This window comes from Peromyscus eremicus, chromosome 19 (assembly GCF_949786415.1).
Source record: "Peromyscus eremicus chromosome 19, PerEre_H2_v1, whole genome shotgun sequence".
NCBI lineage: Eukaryota > Metazoa > Chordata > Mammalia > Rodentia > Cricetidae > Peromyscus > Peromyscus eremicus.
In genome coordinates, this window is record NC_081435.1 from 1,207,477 (window position 1) to 1,223,673 (window position 16,197).

At 42.7% G+C, this 16,197-nt stretch overlaps 1 protein-coding gene across 2 annotated transcripts in view; it reads right to left on the bottom strand.

The window, feature by feature from the left end:
- Window positions 1–16,197, bottom strand: part of Abhd3 (abhydrolase domain containing 3, phospholipase) — a 48,263-nt gene that overhangs the window by 19,942 nt on the left and 12,124 nt on the right. For both annotated transcript variants that reach the window (XM_059246280.1, XM_059246279.1), the window contains exon 4: window positions 1,710–1,755. In XM_059246280.1, coding sequence (XP_059102263.1) covers window positions 1,710–1,755 — 46 coding nt within the window. The remainder of the gene's footprint in view (window positions 1–1,709; window positions 1,756–16,197) is intronic.

Consider the following 16,197-nt stretch of genomic DNA (forward strand, 5'->3'; position numbering starts at 1 on the left):
TACTAATTCCATAGGCACTTTTCCATTAGATCAAGTTGGCAGTCAAGATTAACTCTTGCAGTATGTGTAATATTTTACAACATGGCTCACAGGTTTTTGTTTTGTTTTTGGTTGTTGTTCTGAGGTTGAGGTCTCACTGTGTTGCCCAAGTTGTTCTTGAATTCCTGAGCTCAAGTGATCCTCTTACTTAGCCTCCCAAGTAGCTGGGAAGAAAGATGCTGCACATCACCATGCCTGATTCAAGTTACAGATTTAATTATCAAATGCAGCAATGATGTGGAAGAACTCTTATCCTAGTAAAGACTAACTAGGAGTTAGAGGTCATGACTTAAATTTAAAATGATGTTACTAATGTTACTTCTTTGTAAAGCCTGCCTGTCAAATATACAGACAGAATACAGCCTATCTGTGTCATGACAAAATTAAATCTCTTTTCTTTTTGTATTTTGTTTTGTTTTGTTTTTTGAGACAACGTTTCACTGTGTAGCACTAGCTGTCCTGGAACTTAACTCTGTAGACCAGGCTGGCTTTGAACTTACAGAGATCCACCTGCCTCTCCCTCCCTAGTACGGGGATTAAAGTCATGTATTACCACTGCCTACCTAAATCTCTTTTCATGACAGAAAAACAAGTATCACTATACTGTTTTTGTAGTTTGGGGTGGTTTGACTAAGAATGGCCCCCATTGACTCATATGTTGAAATGCTTGGTTCCTAGGTGGTGGAACTGTTTTGGGAAGGATTTGGAGGTGTGGCCTTGTTGGAGGAGGCATGTCACCAGGGGTGGGCTTCACATCAGACCCAGTCTTGCTTTCTCTGTCTGCTGCCTTTGGATCAGAAGCTCTCAGAGCTACTGCTGTCTGCCTGCTGCCATGCTCCTTACCATGATGGTCACGTACTCACCCTATGAAACAGTTAGCAGGCTCCAATTAAATGCTTTCTTTTATAAGTTGTCCTGGTGTCTCTTCACAGCAACAGAACAGTAAGTAAGATCCCACCCCCAATGCAGTACTGGGATTGACCTAGGACTTCACACATGCTAGGTAAGAACTCTAACCACTTAGCTTTATCTCCAGACTATATTGGTTAATTTGTAAAGAAAATGTATTTTGCATTAAAAATGATAGACACAGCTGGATGGTAGTGGTGCACACCTTTAATCCCAGCACTCATGAGTGGATCTCTGAGTTTGAGGCCAACCTGGTCTATAGAGTGAGTTCCAGGACAACCAGGGCTCTATAGAGAAAACCTGTCTCAAACAAAACAAAACAAAACAAAACAAAAAAACAACAAAAAAAAACCCAACCCAACCAACCAAAACAAAACAAAAAAGATATACATTAATATCTACTGGTGTTAAAATAGAGTGAATATAAAAGTTGTTATAAAATAGAATGTTGGTGGCTGGAGAGATGGCTCAGTGGTTGAGAGCACTTCCTGTTCTCCCAGAGGACCCAAGTTCAGTTCCCAGAACTCATGAAATGGCTCACAACTGCATATAATTCTAGCTCCAGGGTATCTGATACACATACTAACACATACACATAAGCAAATAAAAAATTATAAAGTATACTAATTTGGGCCGGAGAGGTTTCCTACTATGATCTTATATTAACTGCAAAATTAGTTCAATAAAAATAATATGCTTTTCATTATAAAACAGGAAATGATTCTTTTTCAAATTGAGGCTTGTTGTTTAAATTTACTTACCAAGAGATTCTCTCCTGCCACTCCTCTGTTATTAAAAACCACACACCTGAAAATGAGGACAGCAATTTTGTTACTTCTCCACACAGTTCTTCCTAGTGATGTACTATTGAGATCCTCTCACAGACACTATCCTACAGCATTAAAACAGTAAAAGTTGGACCAGGGATGTAGCGCTTGCCCAGCATGCATGAAGCCCTGGGTTCAAATTCCAGTACTGTATCAAGTGGTTATGGTGATGCATGCCTACAATGCCAGCACACGGGGAAGCAGAGGCAGGAGGATCAGAAGTGCAAGGTCATTTTTTTTTTTAACCTATGTAGCAGTAGAAAGTTTGAAACCAGCCTGGGAGATGGAGACCCTGTCTCAAAACCCAGCCTGAGGGATGGAGACCCTGTCTCAAAACCAGTCTGAGAGATGGAGACCCTGTCTCAAAACCCAGCCTGAGGGATGGAGACTCCGTCTCAAACATTTGCCAAAACAGACTGAAAAAAAAAAAGATGTTTCAGGGACTTTGTGATAGCTTAGCTGGTAAAGGCACTTGCTGCCAAGCCTGATTTGGGTTCAATCCTATGACACACAGGGTTTAAAAAGAGAACTGACTCTTGCAAGTTGTCCTCTGAGCCCCACACAAGCACAATGGTGTAGGAACACACACAAACACACACGAACACACACACACACACACACACACACACACACACACACACACTGCAATTACAAATGCCTGTAATAGTATACAATTTTAACACCAAGCAGTAGCATATTGGTAGTCCAAAAGTGCTTAACAATTCTCTCTAAGTGACTACAAATCCTTATTTTTTTTGCAGCACTACAGATTGAACACAGGGCTACATGTTTGCTAGCAAACATTCTTACCACTGAGTTATATCACCAGTCCTAAAGAGTTAAAAAATGCTGTATGTTTGTTCAATTAGAAAGTTATATAATAGTCTTGTTACTTTTTCCTGCTAAAGAGTGTATACTTTACATTTTCTATACATATATGCCTCTGATAAGCATTTTAAAAACAATTTTAAGTCAAATTTATGTTTTTTTTTGTTTCATATGTCTTCTCTACATTGTATTCACAGCACTAATAAGAGTCTATCCATATATTAGAGAACAACTCTTATTCCTCAAGGTTCAGCAACACAGAAACCAGAATTAAAAAAGATTACTTTAGTCGAGTATGCCTTTAATCCTAGTACTCAGGAGGCAGAGGCAGGAGGATCTCTATGAGTTTGAGGACAACCAGAGCTACATAGTGAGACCCTGTCTCAAACAAATATTTACTTTATTTTTAATTATGTGCTATTTGTGGTGGTTTGAAAAAAAATTGCCCCCAAAGGGCGTGGCACTATTAGGAGGTGTGGCCTTGGAGTGGGTGTGGACTTGTTGGATGAAGTGTGTCACTGTGGAGGTGGACTTTGAGCATTCATATATGCTCAAGCCATGCCCAGACCACTTCCTGTTGACTGTGAGTCAAAATATAAGAACTCCCAGCTCCTTTTCTAGCACCATGTCTGCCTGCTTACCACCATTGATGACAGTGGACTAAACCTCTGCACTGTAAGCCACCCCAATTAGATGCTTTCCTTTATAAAAGTGGCCGTGGTTGCCGGGCGGTGGTGGCGCACGCCTTTAATCCCAGCACTCGGGAGGCAGAGCCAGGTGGATCTCTGTGAGTTCGAGGCCAGCCTGGGCTACCAAGTGAGTTCCAGGAAAGGCGCAAAGCTACACAGAGAAACCCTGTCTCAAAAAAACCCAAAAAAAAAAAACCAAAAAAAAAAAAAAAAAAAAACAAAAGTGGCCGTGGTTACGTGTCTCTTCACAGCAATAGAAACCCTAACTAAGACACTATGTATCTGTGTGGGAATGTGCACATGAGTGCTGGTGCCTTTGGGGACAAGAAAAGGGAATCAGATCGCCTGGGGCAGGAATTACAAGTAGTTGTGAGCCACCATTTGGGTGCTGGGAACAGAACTCTGGTCCTCTGCAAGAGTAACAAATACTCTTAGCTCCTGAGTCATCTCTCTAGGCCTTAAATTTTTTTTAAGCATCTTATTTGTTTGCATGTGTGCTGCAGGATGCGAAAAATATATGAAGTAGGAATTCAGCTGATTATGACAAAGCTGTACCTGAAAGAGTTCAGAACTCTTTCAGAGGATGAGGTCAAGGCTCAAGAAGTCTTGGTGATATTGGCTTTTGATTATTAGCCGTTTCCTGCTATGAACTTCTCATGTGCTTGTGGCTTTTCCATCATTCATTGGGCACAATTTCCCCCATACAATTAAAGTAACCGTCTCCAACTGTGCTACAACAGACACAGTCAAAACCTCTAGTTTCAGGCCATTCTGTAATTATCGTCGTTAGCAGCATCCAGCCAGGACATTCCCTAGACGGATGAAAGTATCTTATCTGAGGTACCTCACAGATTCTCTAAGAACAGACTTAAGCATCCAGACTCTGTTTGAGAAGGCCTGGCGGATGTGCTAATTAAGCTTAATTTTCTCCTTTCCAAAGTCTCATCTCTAGTTTTAGGTCCACCCTTAAAATTAACTCAGAACTGAAGGGTTCCTACTTACAGGTACATCCAGCTGTGATGGAAGTTGCTTAGCCAAGTTGCCTAGCGACTGAGCACACTCGCCAGAAACTGCAGGAGCAGAGATAGCTTGGAGAGGTAAGGGTCAAAGGGATAAAAGGCAGTTTTATTTTCAGAGAATGATGAGGTGGAGAAGAGAAAAGAGAATGGAAGAACTCGATGGGTAAGAACTGGAGGGGAATGAACTGAGATGGGAAGACCTAGATTGGAGGAATAGAAGAGAGAACTAGAAGGATGAGATGGAAGATGAGGAAGAGCCAGATGGGAAAGAACAAGATGAGGAAGAACAAGAAGAAAAAGGAGGAGATGGGAGAGGAGCTGATATGGGAAAGACCTGATGGATGAGAACCTAGATGGGGCAGAACTAAGATGAGAGAATTAAGATAAAACTTAGAGGGGTCAGCAGATAAATACAGAGAGAAATCAGGCAGGAAAGGAGCTAGGCATGAGAGCAGAACAGAAGCTGTGTAGAGAGAGAACCGACACAGAAGAATAAAGTGTATGGACTAAAGAATTTTGTGTACGTAGATTCATTTACTATCGTCAAAGACTAGATTATCAGCTGGTTGTAGATTCCTCTACGGACCCTGGAAGAGGACTATCAAGGGGCTGGACCCCAATAGTCTCTGATATGTGTGTGTGCGTGTGTGCATGTGCGCATGCGTATGCGCAAGCGCAAGCGTGAACGTGTGTATTTACCATGCTATTAAGTATAGAAGTTCGAGGACAAATCTGTCCTTCCCTTTTGCCATGTGGGTCCTGAGGATGGAAATCATGTCATCAGGCTTGGTGTCAAGCACATTTATGACTTAGTCAACTTACCAAACCAAGGCCAGGATTTTATACATGGTAAAAACATTACCACTGGTAGTGCTACAAATGCCCGATAAGGTGGAATGGAACAGCAATACACTACTGCTTAGTGTTAACAATTATATATATTATATATTAATACATATATTATATAGTATATATTACAATTCTTGGACAAAATCTTGACTCATACCTATATAGGTTCTTATAGATTTAGTAAATGTATATATGTATGTATATATTTTCATGCCAATTAAAATTCATTTTTTGTCTGTTTACCTATGCAATCAAGCCTGTGTAAGATCCCAAGTTTCTTCTTTTGGAGTACTGTGAGCATTGCGCAGGTTCAGAGCAGGGATAAGCTAGTAGTCCTCTAGGACATGCTCAATTCTGACTCACCTCTCAGGGTGCTAGGGTTCAAGGCACACTACCTTCATTGAAGGTGGTGATTTAGATCTGGTTATTAACTTATTTATTTATTTATTTATTTATTTATTTATTTATTTATTTATTTATTTATTTTGGTTTTTCGAGACAAGGTTTCTCTGTGTAGCTTTGCGCCTTTCCTGGGACTCACTTGGTAGCCCAGGCTGGCCTCGAACTCACAGAGATCCGCCTGGCTCTGCCTCCCGAGTGCTGGGATTAAAGGCGTGCGCCACCACCACCCGGCTATTAACTTATTTATTTATCCTGCCATTGTTCTTTGCATATGAAGTGCTAACTACAGAATTTTTAGGTCTAGCTAAAAATAAATAAATAAATGGTTAAAAACCTCAGAAATCAGGCTAAGCAAATGGCTCAGTCTAGTAAAACCCACATAACCCACATAAAAGTCAGAGTAATGGAGCACACTTGTCACTCCAGCACTGTGGAGGCACAGACAGTGAGTTCTCTGGGCTTGCTGGCCTGTGAGTCTCAGGCAAGTGGGAAACTGTCTCAAAGAATAAGATGAATAGTAACTGAGCCTCTATATGCATGTGCACAAATGTGTACACACATGTATCCACTAGCACCTCTGTATGCATGTGCACAAATGTGTACATGCACCCACATGTGCACGTGCATCCACCAGCACAAAAATCTAACTTGAGAAAAACAGTAATATTACATCACAGCTAGGTGTGGTGGCACAAGCCATTAATCCCAGCACTTGGGAGGTTGAGGCCAGCCTGGTCTACAGAGAGAGTTCCAGGCCAAGCTAGGCTACACAATGAGGCTTTCTCCACTAATTGTTGTCTTTTTGTTTTAAGAGATGGGAATCTCTGAACTGGAGAGATGGCTAAGAGGTGAAGAGCACTGGCTGCTGTTCCAGAGGTCCTGAGTTCAATTCCCAGCAACCACAAGGTGGGTCACAACCACCTGTAATGAGATTTGGCGCCATCTTCTGGCCTGTAGTGCAGGCATACATGCAGGCAGAACACGGTATGCATAATAAATAAATTAATCTTTAAAAAAATAATAAAAAAAAAAGAGATAGGATCTCCTACCTTTCCCAGGCTGGTCCTAAACTCAGGTTGAAGTCACCCTCTGCCTAAGCTTCCCAACTAGCTGGACTGACAGGCACATTCTACTATACCTGGCTTTCTTCTATCTTAGCTCCCTCCCCCCACCCCACCCAAAAAGAATGGGAAGACAGACTAGATATAAATAAAATGTAAGTTGGCCACTAAGATTCACTTGCATAAGCACCTAAGCCACGTGTGTGACCTTGAGCCTGAAGCTCCTAGTTAGGTAAGAACTGCTTTAGGGAGCAAACATTAAGGACAGAGTCAAATGGCTTCTGGAGTAAGATGTCATATGACTGCGGTGTGAGAAGGCCACAAAGCTAGAGAGGGGAGAGGAAAAGATGGTTTGCAAATGCATGCAAAAGCAACTTATCCACCTGGGACTGTCCTCCAAGCTGCAGACTGGGCAACCACAGAAAGTGGATCACAGTCTGGGTCTCCTGTTAGAGGGGAAACTGATTTGACCTCTCCATCTCTGTCACAGCTGTCCCTTGCTAGTCTGGACATGGGCAGAGGGTAAGGAGGAATAAAGAAACTGCCCAGCCAAGCTGTCCTCTCTCCACCAGCTGGTGAGAGGTGGTGACAAGCCCGTTAATTAGCACTCTCCAAACAATTTTTTTCCATTTGCCCAAATGACTTTAAATGTTGTGCACATAAAAAAATGGGACTGCTAAATGTTCCTCCTGCATATTTTAACTATTTAATTTTTTTCTTCTCAAAACAGAAGCAAAGAGAAGACATAACAAATGAACACACATGGTATGAAGAGGGCGGAGAGATGGGGTGGTGGTCTGAGTGAGAATGACCTCCACAGGCTCATTATGTTTGAATACTTGGTCCCTAGTTGGTGGAACTCTCTGGGAAGGATCAGGAGGTGTGACCTTGTCAGAAGAGATGTGTCACTGTGGGTAAGACTGAGGTTTCAGAAGACTCACGCCATTCCCTATAGCGAGCTTTCTTTGTCAGACTATCCTTGGACTGCCAGCCCACAAACAATTACCCAGAGACTATTATTAATTATAAAAGCTTGGTACTAGCTTATGCTTTTTCTCAATTAGATCTTATAACTTAATTAACACATTTTTAAAAAAATCTATGTTCTGCCATGTAGCTTGGTTACTTCTTAGTATGGCACATTGTTCTGAGTCTACTCACAAAATCATGCACCTAGAATCTTCCTCCCAGTTTCTCTCTCTGCCCAGAAGTCCCGCCTATTCTCTTCTGCCTAGTTATTGGCCTTTCAGCTCTTTATTAAACCAAGCAGAGGTACCTTAGGCAGAGACCCATCGTTACAGTGTAAACAAATATTCTGCAGCAATTCCCAGTGTGCACTCTGCCTCCTGCTGTGGTTTGAGACGTGAGCTCTCAGCTGTTCCCGCTGCCATGCCTTTACCCCACCACTATGGACTCCAAGCTCAATCAAACACTTTCTTCTCTAAGTTGCCTTGGTCAAGGTGTTTCATTACAGCAATGGAAATATAACTAACCCAGTAGTTAACCTCAGCGGTCAAGAGCTCACAGTGCCTGAGCAGAGGACTTGAGTTTAGTTCCCAGAACCCACATCAGGCAGTTCACAACCACCTACAACCCAGCTTCAGTGGACATGATGCTCTCTGGCCTCCATGGGTACCTGCACACATGTATGCAGACACATAATTTAAAAAAACGAATCTTAAAAAGAAATCTGGTATGAAGAACTTTCAGCAACAAGAGAATACATTAACCACAGTTGCACATGGCTTGCATATGCCCCCTAAGGGTTCCTGTGTGGGAATTTAATTGTGAGGTGTTAAGGGATTAGAAACTTAATCTATGATCTTCATAGGTGGGGCCTTTGGGAGATGACTGGGATTAGATAGAGTCATCCAGGTGTATTCCTACTATTCAAGAAGAGTGAAAGATAGGACACACACGTGAGTGCTCCATATCTCTCACCATGTAATACCCTGGGCCATTTTGGTACCCAGCCAGAAGGAAGGTTATTACCATATGCAATACCTTGATCTTGGACTTCCGGAAAGCAAATCAAAATAAACCTCTTTTCTCTATAAATATCCAGCCTCAAGTATTTCATTATAGTAATGCACCAGGGAAGCAGATTAGTTTCTCTAATGAAGGTTAAACAAAAGGCAGGGAGCTAAGTATAACCCAAGGTTTTTCAATCTTCAACACTATAGGTGTTTTGGTTAAATGACTCTTTGTTGTAGGGCTGCCACATAGATTGTAGAATGTTCAGTAATATCTCTGGTCTGTGCCAACTAGAAGCCACTGTTGTGGAATATTATTTTAAGATGTGTTACATTTGTTTATACTGTGGAACAATGCAAAGATGTGTTACATTTGTTCAACTCTGTGAAGCTGTGTTACTGTGCCTGTCTAAAATACATGATGGTCTAATAAATAGCTGAACATCCAAAAGCAAGGCAAGGGAAATGATAGGCAGGGCTGGCAGGCAGAGAGAATAAATAGGAAAAATCTGAGAGGAGCAATAAGAAGAAGAGAGAAAGAACAAGGAGAGGAGGATGTTAGGGGTCAGCCATCTAGCCACACAGCAAGCCATGGAGTAAGAGTGAAAGTAAGATATACAGAAGTAAGAGGAAGGTAAAAGCCCATAGGCAAAAGGCAGACAGGATAACTTAAAGTTAAGGAAAATTGGCTAGAAAACAAGCTAAGGCCAGGCATTTATAAGTAAGAGTAAAGACCCATGTGTGATGTTTTTTTAGGATCTAGGACCCCAAAAAAGCTAAGAGTAAAAAGCAAAAACAACCAACAACAAGCCAGTGAAAATGCCCCAGGCACAACAATCAATAATGTTCTCAGAAGTGGGGAAGTAGTTCAGTGGTAGGAACTTAACTGTCACATGTGAGAGCCTGGTTCTGTCCTAGCACTGTTTGAAAAAAAAAGTCTCTAGATGTTGCCACATGTTCCTCAGTGCAAAACTGCCCCTTGCTTGTAAAGCACTGTTATCATGAGTAATAGTGGACCGGAGAGTCTAGATCTGCTCAAGGTACAGAACACAAGTGGGCGTTTCTACTACACACACCAGACACACTTGGGAGCAGACTGTCAATCAGGTTCCCAGGAAAGGAGATGAGAACAGAAAACTGAAATTTGTAAGATAAACAGATTTTATCAGACAGTCTTAGATATTTTCTAGCTCTATTACCACCCAGCAGGTTGGTTGGTTGTTTTGTGAGACAGAATTTCTCTGTGTAGCTCTGGCTGTCCTGGAACTCCCTCTGTAGACCAGACTGGCCTGGAACTCAGAAATCCACCTGCCTCTGCTGGAATTGAAACCATGTGAGTCCCTGATCCCACTGAATGTAAAGGACAAGGAAGACACTTTTGCCATGGTATTGATGACTGCAGAGACACAGCTGAGAAAGAGGGACAGAGGCTTCAGTGTGTGCTGCCAACCCTGATCCCCTGGACTGCATCCCTGGGACCCACGTTTCGGAAGGAGAGGACCAGTTCCCAGAGCTTGTTCTCTGACCTCCGTGCACACTTGATGGTCCATTTGCACCTTTCCCCACAAAACAAATGATAAAATACAATGATAAACATAAAAGTAGAAGCAGCAACCAGAAAGCGGCAGGGTGAGAGGAACCTTCAGGAATGAGCTGCATTCCAGGTAACAGGCACTGTGACTGTTTACCACCTTGACAGAGCATGTTTTACATACTTTACAGGACTACTAATATTAGAATGACCCATTCATTCAAAACCTTCATGAACTAAAAGCAAATCAAAGCCTGTAAGAGCTAAGTGAGAAACAAAACAGCAACACACCAACAGTCACGGTCAAGTGCAGCTCTGACCATGTGCAGATGGACCAAACCCATCATAGCTCCGGCTGGGCCTGGGGCCTGTAACCCCTGGCCGAGCTGGGGCCTGTAACCACCAATGGTTTTTAATGAATTCTTGCCATGTTGGGCGCCAAATGTAGACGAAATTCTAAACAGTCTTATTAAATAAGAAACACAGCACCAAATACAGAGTTAAAGCCCAAGAGATCCAAACATTAGCGAAGAGCCAAGACATCTTATCTTAGCACTTGCTGCCGTCCTTCCCTTGAGAGACCTTCTTCCTGTCTGTCTTGTGTTTTATTGCTTTCCTGTTCTGCCTTCTCATTGGCTCTAAGCCCAGCCACATGACTTCCTCGTCACTACCTGTCTATACAGACCTCCTGGTCTCTATGGTTGGTACTGGGATTAAAGACTCAAGGGTCACCATGCTTGGCTGTGTCCTTGACCACACAGAGACTCTGCCTGCCATGTGATCGGATTAAGAGAGTGGGCTCCCACCACCTGACTTCTATTCCTGGCTTGCTAATGACCTCTGATCTCCAGGCAAACTTTATTTATTAACATACAAATAAAATCACATTTCAGCACAATTAAAATATCACCAAAACACACAAAAAATAGCAACACACAAACAAAACAGCAACACACAAAAATAGCAACACACAAACAAAACAGCAACACACCAACAAAACAATAACACACCAACAAAACAGCAACACGCAAAAAAACAGCAACACACCAACGTCCTCTAAGGAACACCTTCAGTGAGAATGCAGAGCAACGAGCCATACTTTCATCTGACAACAAGAGCAGTATGACATGACAAGAGGGTTCGACGTCCAGTGAGTGGAAAGCTCGAGAGTTCAGCACGGGCAGAACTGACATGGTGAGTGTAACAACCATACAACGTAAGGGCATATAAGCTGTCGTAAGGCTAGGGAAGGAAGATGCTGTCTCAGCTGAAACATGGCTACTGTGGTGGTTTCACTGAGAATGGCCTCATAAGTGCCTATGTTTTAAATGCCTGGTTCCCAGTTGCTAGAACTGTTTGGGAAGGATCAGGAGGTGTGGCCTTGTTGGAGGTGTGTTAGTGGGGATGGGCTTCACACCAGACCCAGTCTAGCTCCCTCTGCCTCCTGCTTGTGGATCAGATGAGAGTTCTCAGCTACTGCTGCAGCACCATGCCTGCCTGCTTGCTGCCATGCTTCCCACCATGATTATCATGAACTAACCCTCTGAAACTGTAAGGAGGCCACCAATGAAATGCTTTCTTTATAAACTGCTTGGTCATTTGTGTGTCCTCATAGCAAATGAATAGTAACTAAGACAGTGACCTAAAGGATAATCAATGTGCACAGTGTGTGTCTTTATGTGTATGCTGGTGCCTCAGAAGGCCAGAAAGAGGGCATCAGACCCCTTGGAGCTGTAATTATAAGCCATTGTGAGCTATTGATGCAGGTACAGGGAACTGAACTCAGGTCTTCTGCAACAGCAGCAGGCATTCTTAACTGCTGAGCCATCTCTCCAGCCCTAGGTGCAGAGCTCTAGTGCCAGGTTAGAGAAGATGGCAAGGACTGTCAGGGCAGAGCTCCTCAGGCCAACCCTTCCACAGACAGTAACTATAAACTCTCACAGTGTAAGAAGCAGGTAGAGAACAGCAGCAAAGTGGGCAGGAACTGAAAGCCAAGCAGACAGAATGAAACACACTGGGGCGGGGGGGTCCCTGTTCAGTTTTGTGAGGTGTGGCAGTAGCTGGTATTTTCAGTGCAGACAAAAATCCAGTAGAAGTACTTCATCTTATGATCTTTTTTTTTTTTTTTTTTTTTTTTTTGGTTTTTCGAGACAGGGTTTCTCTGTGTAGCTTTGCGCCTTTCCTGGGACTCACTTGGTAGCCCAGGCTGGCCTCGAACTCACAGAGATCCGCCTGGCTCTGCCTCCCGAGTGCTGGGATTAAAGGCGTGCGCCACCACCGCCCGGCCCCATCTTATGATCTTAAAGAGTATAAAGCCTGAGACTATTCTAGTTGGAAATAGAGAAGACAGAGAAGAACTCTAAATTCTAGATGAGCACTGGGCCCCAATCTCCACATTACTCCCCTGGTCCCACCCCTGCCCGTCAGGTTCTAAGCAGCAACCTTAAGAATGTCAGTTACACAGATGGTAGTGGCTGTTCATCACAGATGACTCAGAGTTGAAGTCTGAGTTTGGCCAAGCTATCTGCTGACAGAATAAAGAAAAATCAGTATTATTCAGGAAAATGTAACAGAATCCAGCCTTTTTATTTATTTATTTTTTCTTAGACAGGGTTTATCTGTGTAGCCCTGGCTGTCCTGGAACTCACTCTTTGTAGACCAGGCTGGCCTCAAACTCAGAGATCTGCCTGCCTCTGCCTCGCAAGTGCTGGGATCAAAGGTATGTGCCACCACTGCACAGCTCAGCACCCAGAAATTTTTTTTTTTTGTTGTTTTTTGAGACAGGGTTTCTCCATGCAGTCCCAGATCTCACTCTGTAGACTAGGCTGGCCTCAAACTCACAGAGATCCACCTAACTCTGTCTCCTGAGTGCTGAGATTAAAGGCGTGCACCACTGCTGCCTGGCTTACACCCAGAATTTTTAAAATGGATCATTCATAACACAACTCAAAAATTAATAAACCATAAAAAAAGGGAAAACATAACCCACATTCAAGAAATAAGACAACTGTCTCTGGGTCACATGGTAGAATCAAAACTAACTTAGAACACTTGGGTTGGGTGTGTGTGTGTGTGTGTGTGTGTGTGTGTGTGTGTGTGTGTGTGAAAAATTAAAAAAGAAAACCCTAGCAGAGGAACAGCACCTACAGAAACAGAAGTTCATGAGGCTCAGCAGTTAACAGCACTGGCTGCTCTTTCAGAGGACCTGGGTTCAGTTCCTAGCACCCAACAGCTGTCTGTAACTATAGTTCTGGGATATCTGAAGCCATCTTCTGGCCTCCTCAGGCATCAGGCACACACACAGTGCATAGACATACAAAATAAAGATAAATAAATCTTTTAAAAATGGAAATTCCAAGAGGCTGAGGATATAGATAAGTGAGTACTTGGCAAGCACAAGGCCAAGTTCATTTCTCTAGTATCATAACAAACAGAACCTCAGTCGTTAGTTTAATATAAAAAGAGGCAGGTGTGTTGGTACATGACCTAGCACTCAGGAGGCAGAGGCTGCTAGCATATCTGTGAGTTCAGGCCAGGTTATCCTGGCCAACATAGCAATTTCCAGGCCAGCTAAGGCTACACAGTGAGATCTTGTCTACAAACAAAAAAAACAAACAGTATCCACATACCTGCTACAAATGTAATTGAGACTCCAGAAAGAAAAGACAGGAAGAATGAAGAAAAATGGAAGAACTAATATCCCAAAGCTTTTCAAATTTGATAAAATATGTACATTTATAGATTAGAGAAAGGGGTAAGTAATAGGAATTTAAAAGACAGAAACTGAATTATAAATGTTATACCTTAAATCTACCATAACATTAATTGCATTAAATACAAAAGGACTAAAAATTCCAATTAAAAAGTAGAAACTGTTAGGCTAGATAAAACAAGGTCCATATATATATAGTTCGTGGGCTTTTGCTTGCTTTGTTTTTTGAGTCAGGGCTTCTCTATGTAGTGCTGGCTGTCCTGGAACTCTTTGTATAGACCAGGCTGTCCTTGAACTCACATAGACCAGCCTGCCTCTGCCTCCAAAATGCTGGGATTAAAGATGTGCACCACCATGCCTGGCTTGAGTATACAGTTTCTGAGACAATCTCTTGTAAACTGAAATCATTGTGTAGCTGAGGACAATCCTGAACTTCTAAGTCTCCTGCTTCTACCTCCCAAGTGCTGAAATTACAGTCTACTATATGTGCTATTAAGTTTAAAAATAGAGACACTTTGAAAGTTAAACAATGCAAAAGTATCATGCAAACAATAAGCAAAAGAAACCTAGAGTCGTCATAATAACATCAGTTAATTATATACTCTGTAACATGAATTTAAAAATGATCTATCAGGTGTCTGACTTAGGCTCAGTGAAGGGACAACAGGTACTCTGTCAGACTACAAAGATAAGCCCCTGAGATGTTCAAGAAGCAGGCCAAGGAGATGGATGATGAAGACAAGGCTTCCAAGCACAAACAAAAGGAGGCACAGAAGAGGTTTGAGGAGTTAACGCAAAGATGGAGGAAAGGGCTCCCTGACTGTAAGTGAAATAAAGAGCCAGGCAGGAGTAACCTGCTCCAGATGCCTGAGATTACAGTTACCCTGGATTCATTTCTGCTTAAACACCTGCATTTCAAGCTGCCAGCTTAAGTCATGCTGGGATCAAGAAAAATGGGCCTTGGTGGTTCGTGTTCCTGGAGTTGTATCCATGCCAGTGGATGCCCACATGCTCCAGAAGAGAATTTGACATTGCTGCTGCCATTGTTGCTATTATAGCAGTGGCGGCCACCGCTGCTACTGTTTCTGGGATTACCATTTCATAATTGGTTACTACAGCTAGCACAGTGGAGACACTGGCAGCAAAAGTAGCTACCACAGCGGGTGGTGGTGGCACACGCCTTTAATCCCAGCACTCGGGAGGCAGAGCCAGGCGGATCTCTGTGAGTTCGAGGCCAGCCTGGTCTACAGAGCGAGATCCAGGAAAGGCGCAAAGCTACACGGAGAAACCCTGTCTCAAAAAAAACAAACAAAAAAAAAGTAGCTACCACAGTTAGTTAATCTTTCATTCTATTGGGCATGATAAATTTAATTCAATAACTATATACATTTTGATTGGCTTTGAAAATTATAAATTTATAAACTCAAGTTCCATTTGCTTTTGGGATACTATCTTACAAGGACTCCAATTTGCAGTAAAGCTCATTAAGGAAGGGAATGGCTCAGGTGCCTTTAGCCTACTGGCTATGGGTGGGTTAGGACTTCTGTTGGTCTTTTCTGTGTCAAACACACAGATTGCAAGCCCAGCGCCACTTTGGGATCTTTGGCAGCAGTTAACTCTACAGCTCACACACAATTGAGCCTATATGATAATGAGTATTTAGAGACGGGTAATGCCTGGGGGGGGCGCTCACCAACCTAAGACAGAGCACCTGTGTGGCCTGGGCAGGCGTCTCCATGACGGGTAAGGTGACCTGCTGATGTCCCACGCAACCTAAGTCAGAAGCTCATTTTTTAGTAAAAGGAGGACCTGTAGGGCCCTGGCCCCCATTTTGGGTAACTGTTGCCTTGCTTGCTGACCTTGACCTTGATATCCTCCCTATGCTAATTCCCTGATGGGTTCCACCCCCCTGAATGCTTAAAGGAAGTTCTTTGTCTATGTATCCTGCATAATGGGCATTAACAGCTTAGATGTAAGATTGTAAAACATCGGTAGCGAACTTCTGCCCTCCGGAGTTCTCCCATTGTGCTGTAAACCTGTATTTAAGACCTCCTCCCTCCTTCAATAAACGGCATTCGGCATAAAAAAAAAAAATAAATAAATAAAAAACACCTGCATTTCTTGTTATAACTTCTTTTGCCACCTACACTGGAAGCTGCCTGACATGGGTGCTCAGAACTGAATTGGAGTCCTCTGGAAGAGTAGTGAACACTCTGAACTCACTCCCGAACCATCTCTCCAGCCCTACATTGTCTTGGTAAACAATATTTATGGCATTTGAAGAGTTACTTGTCATAAACTGAGCACCTAGACATCCAAGGGTATAAAAAGTTATCAAAGGAGTTTCATTTGGTGGTG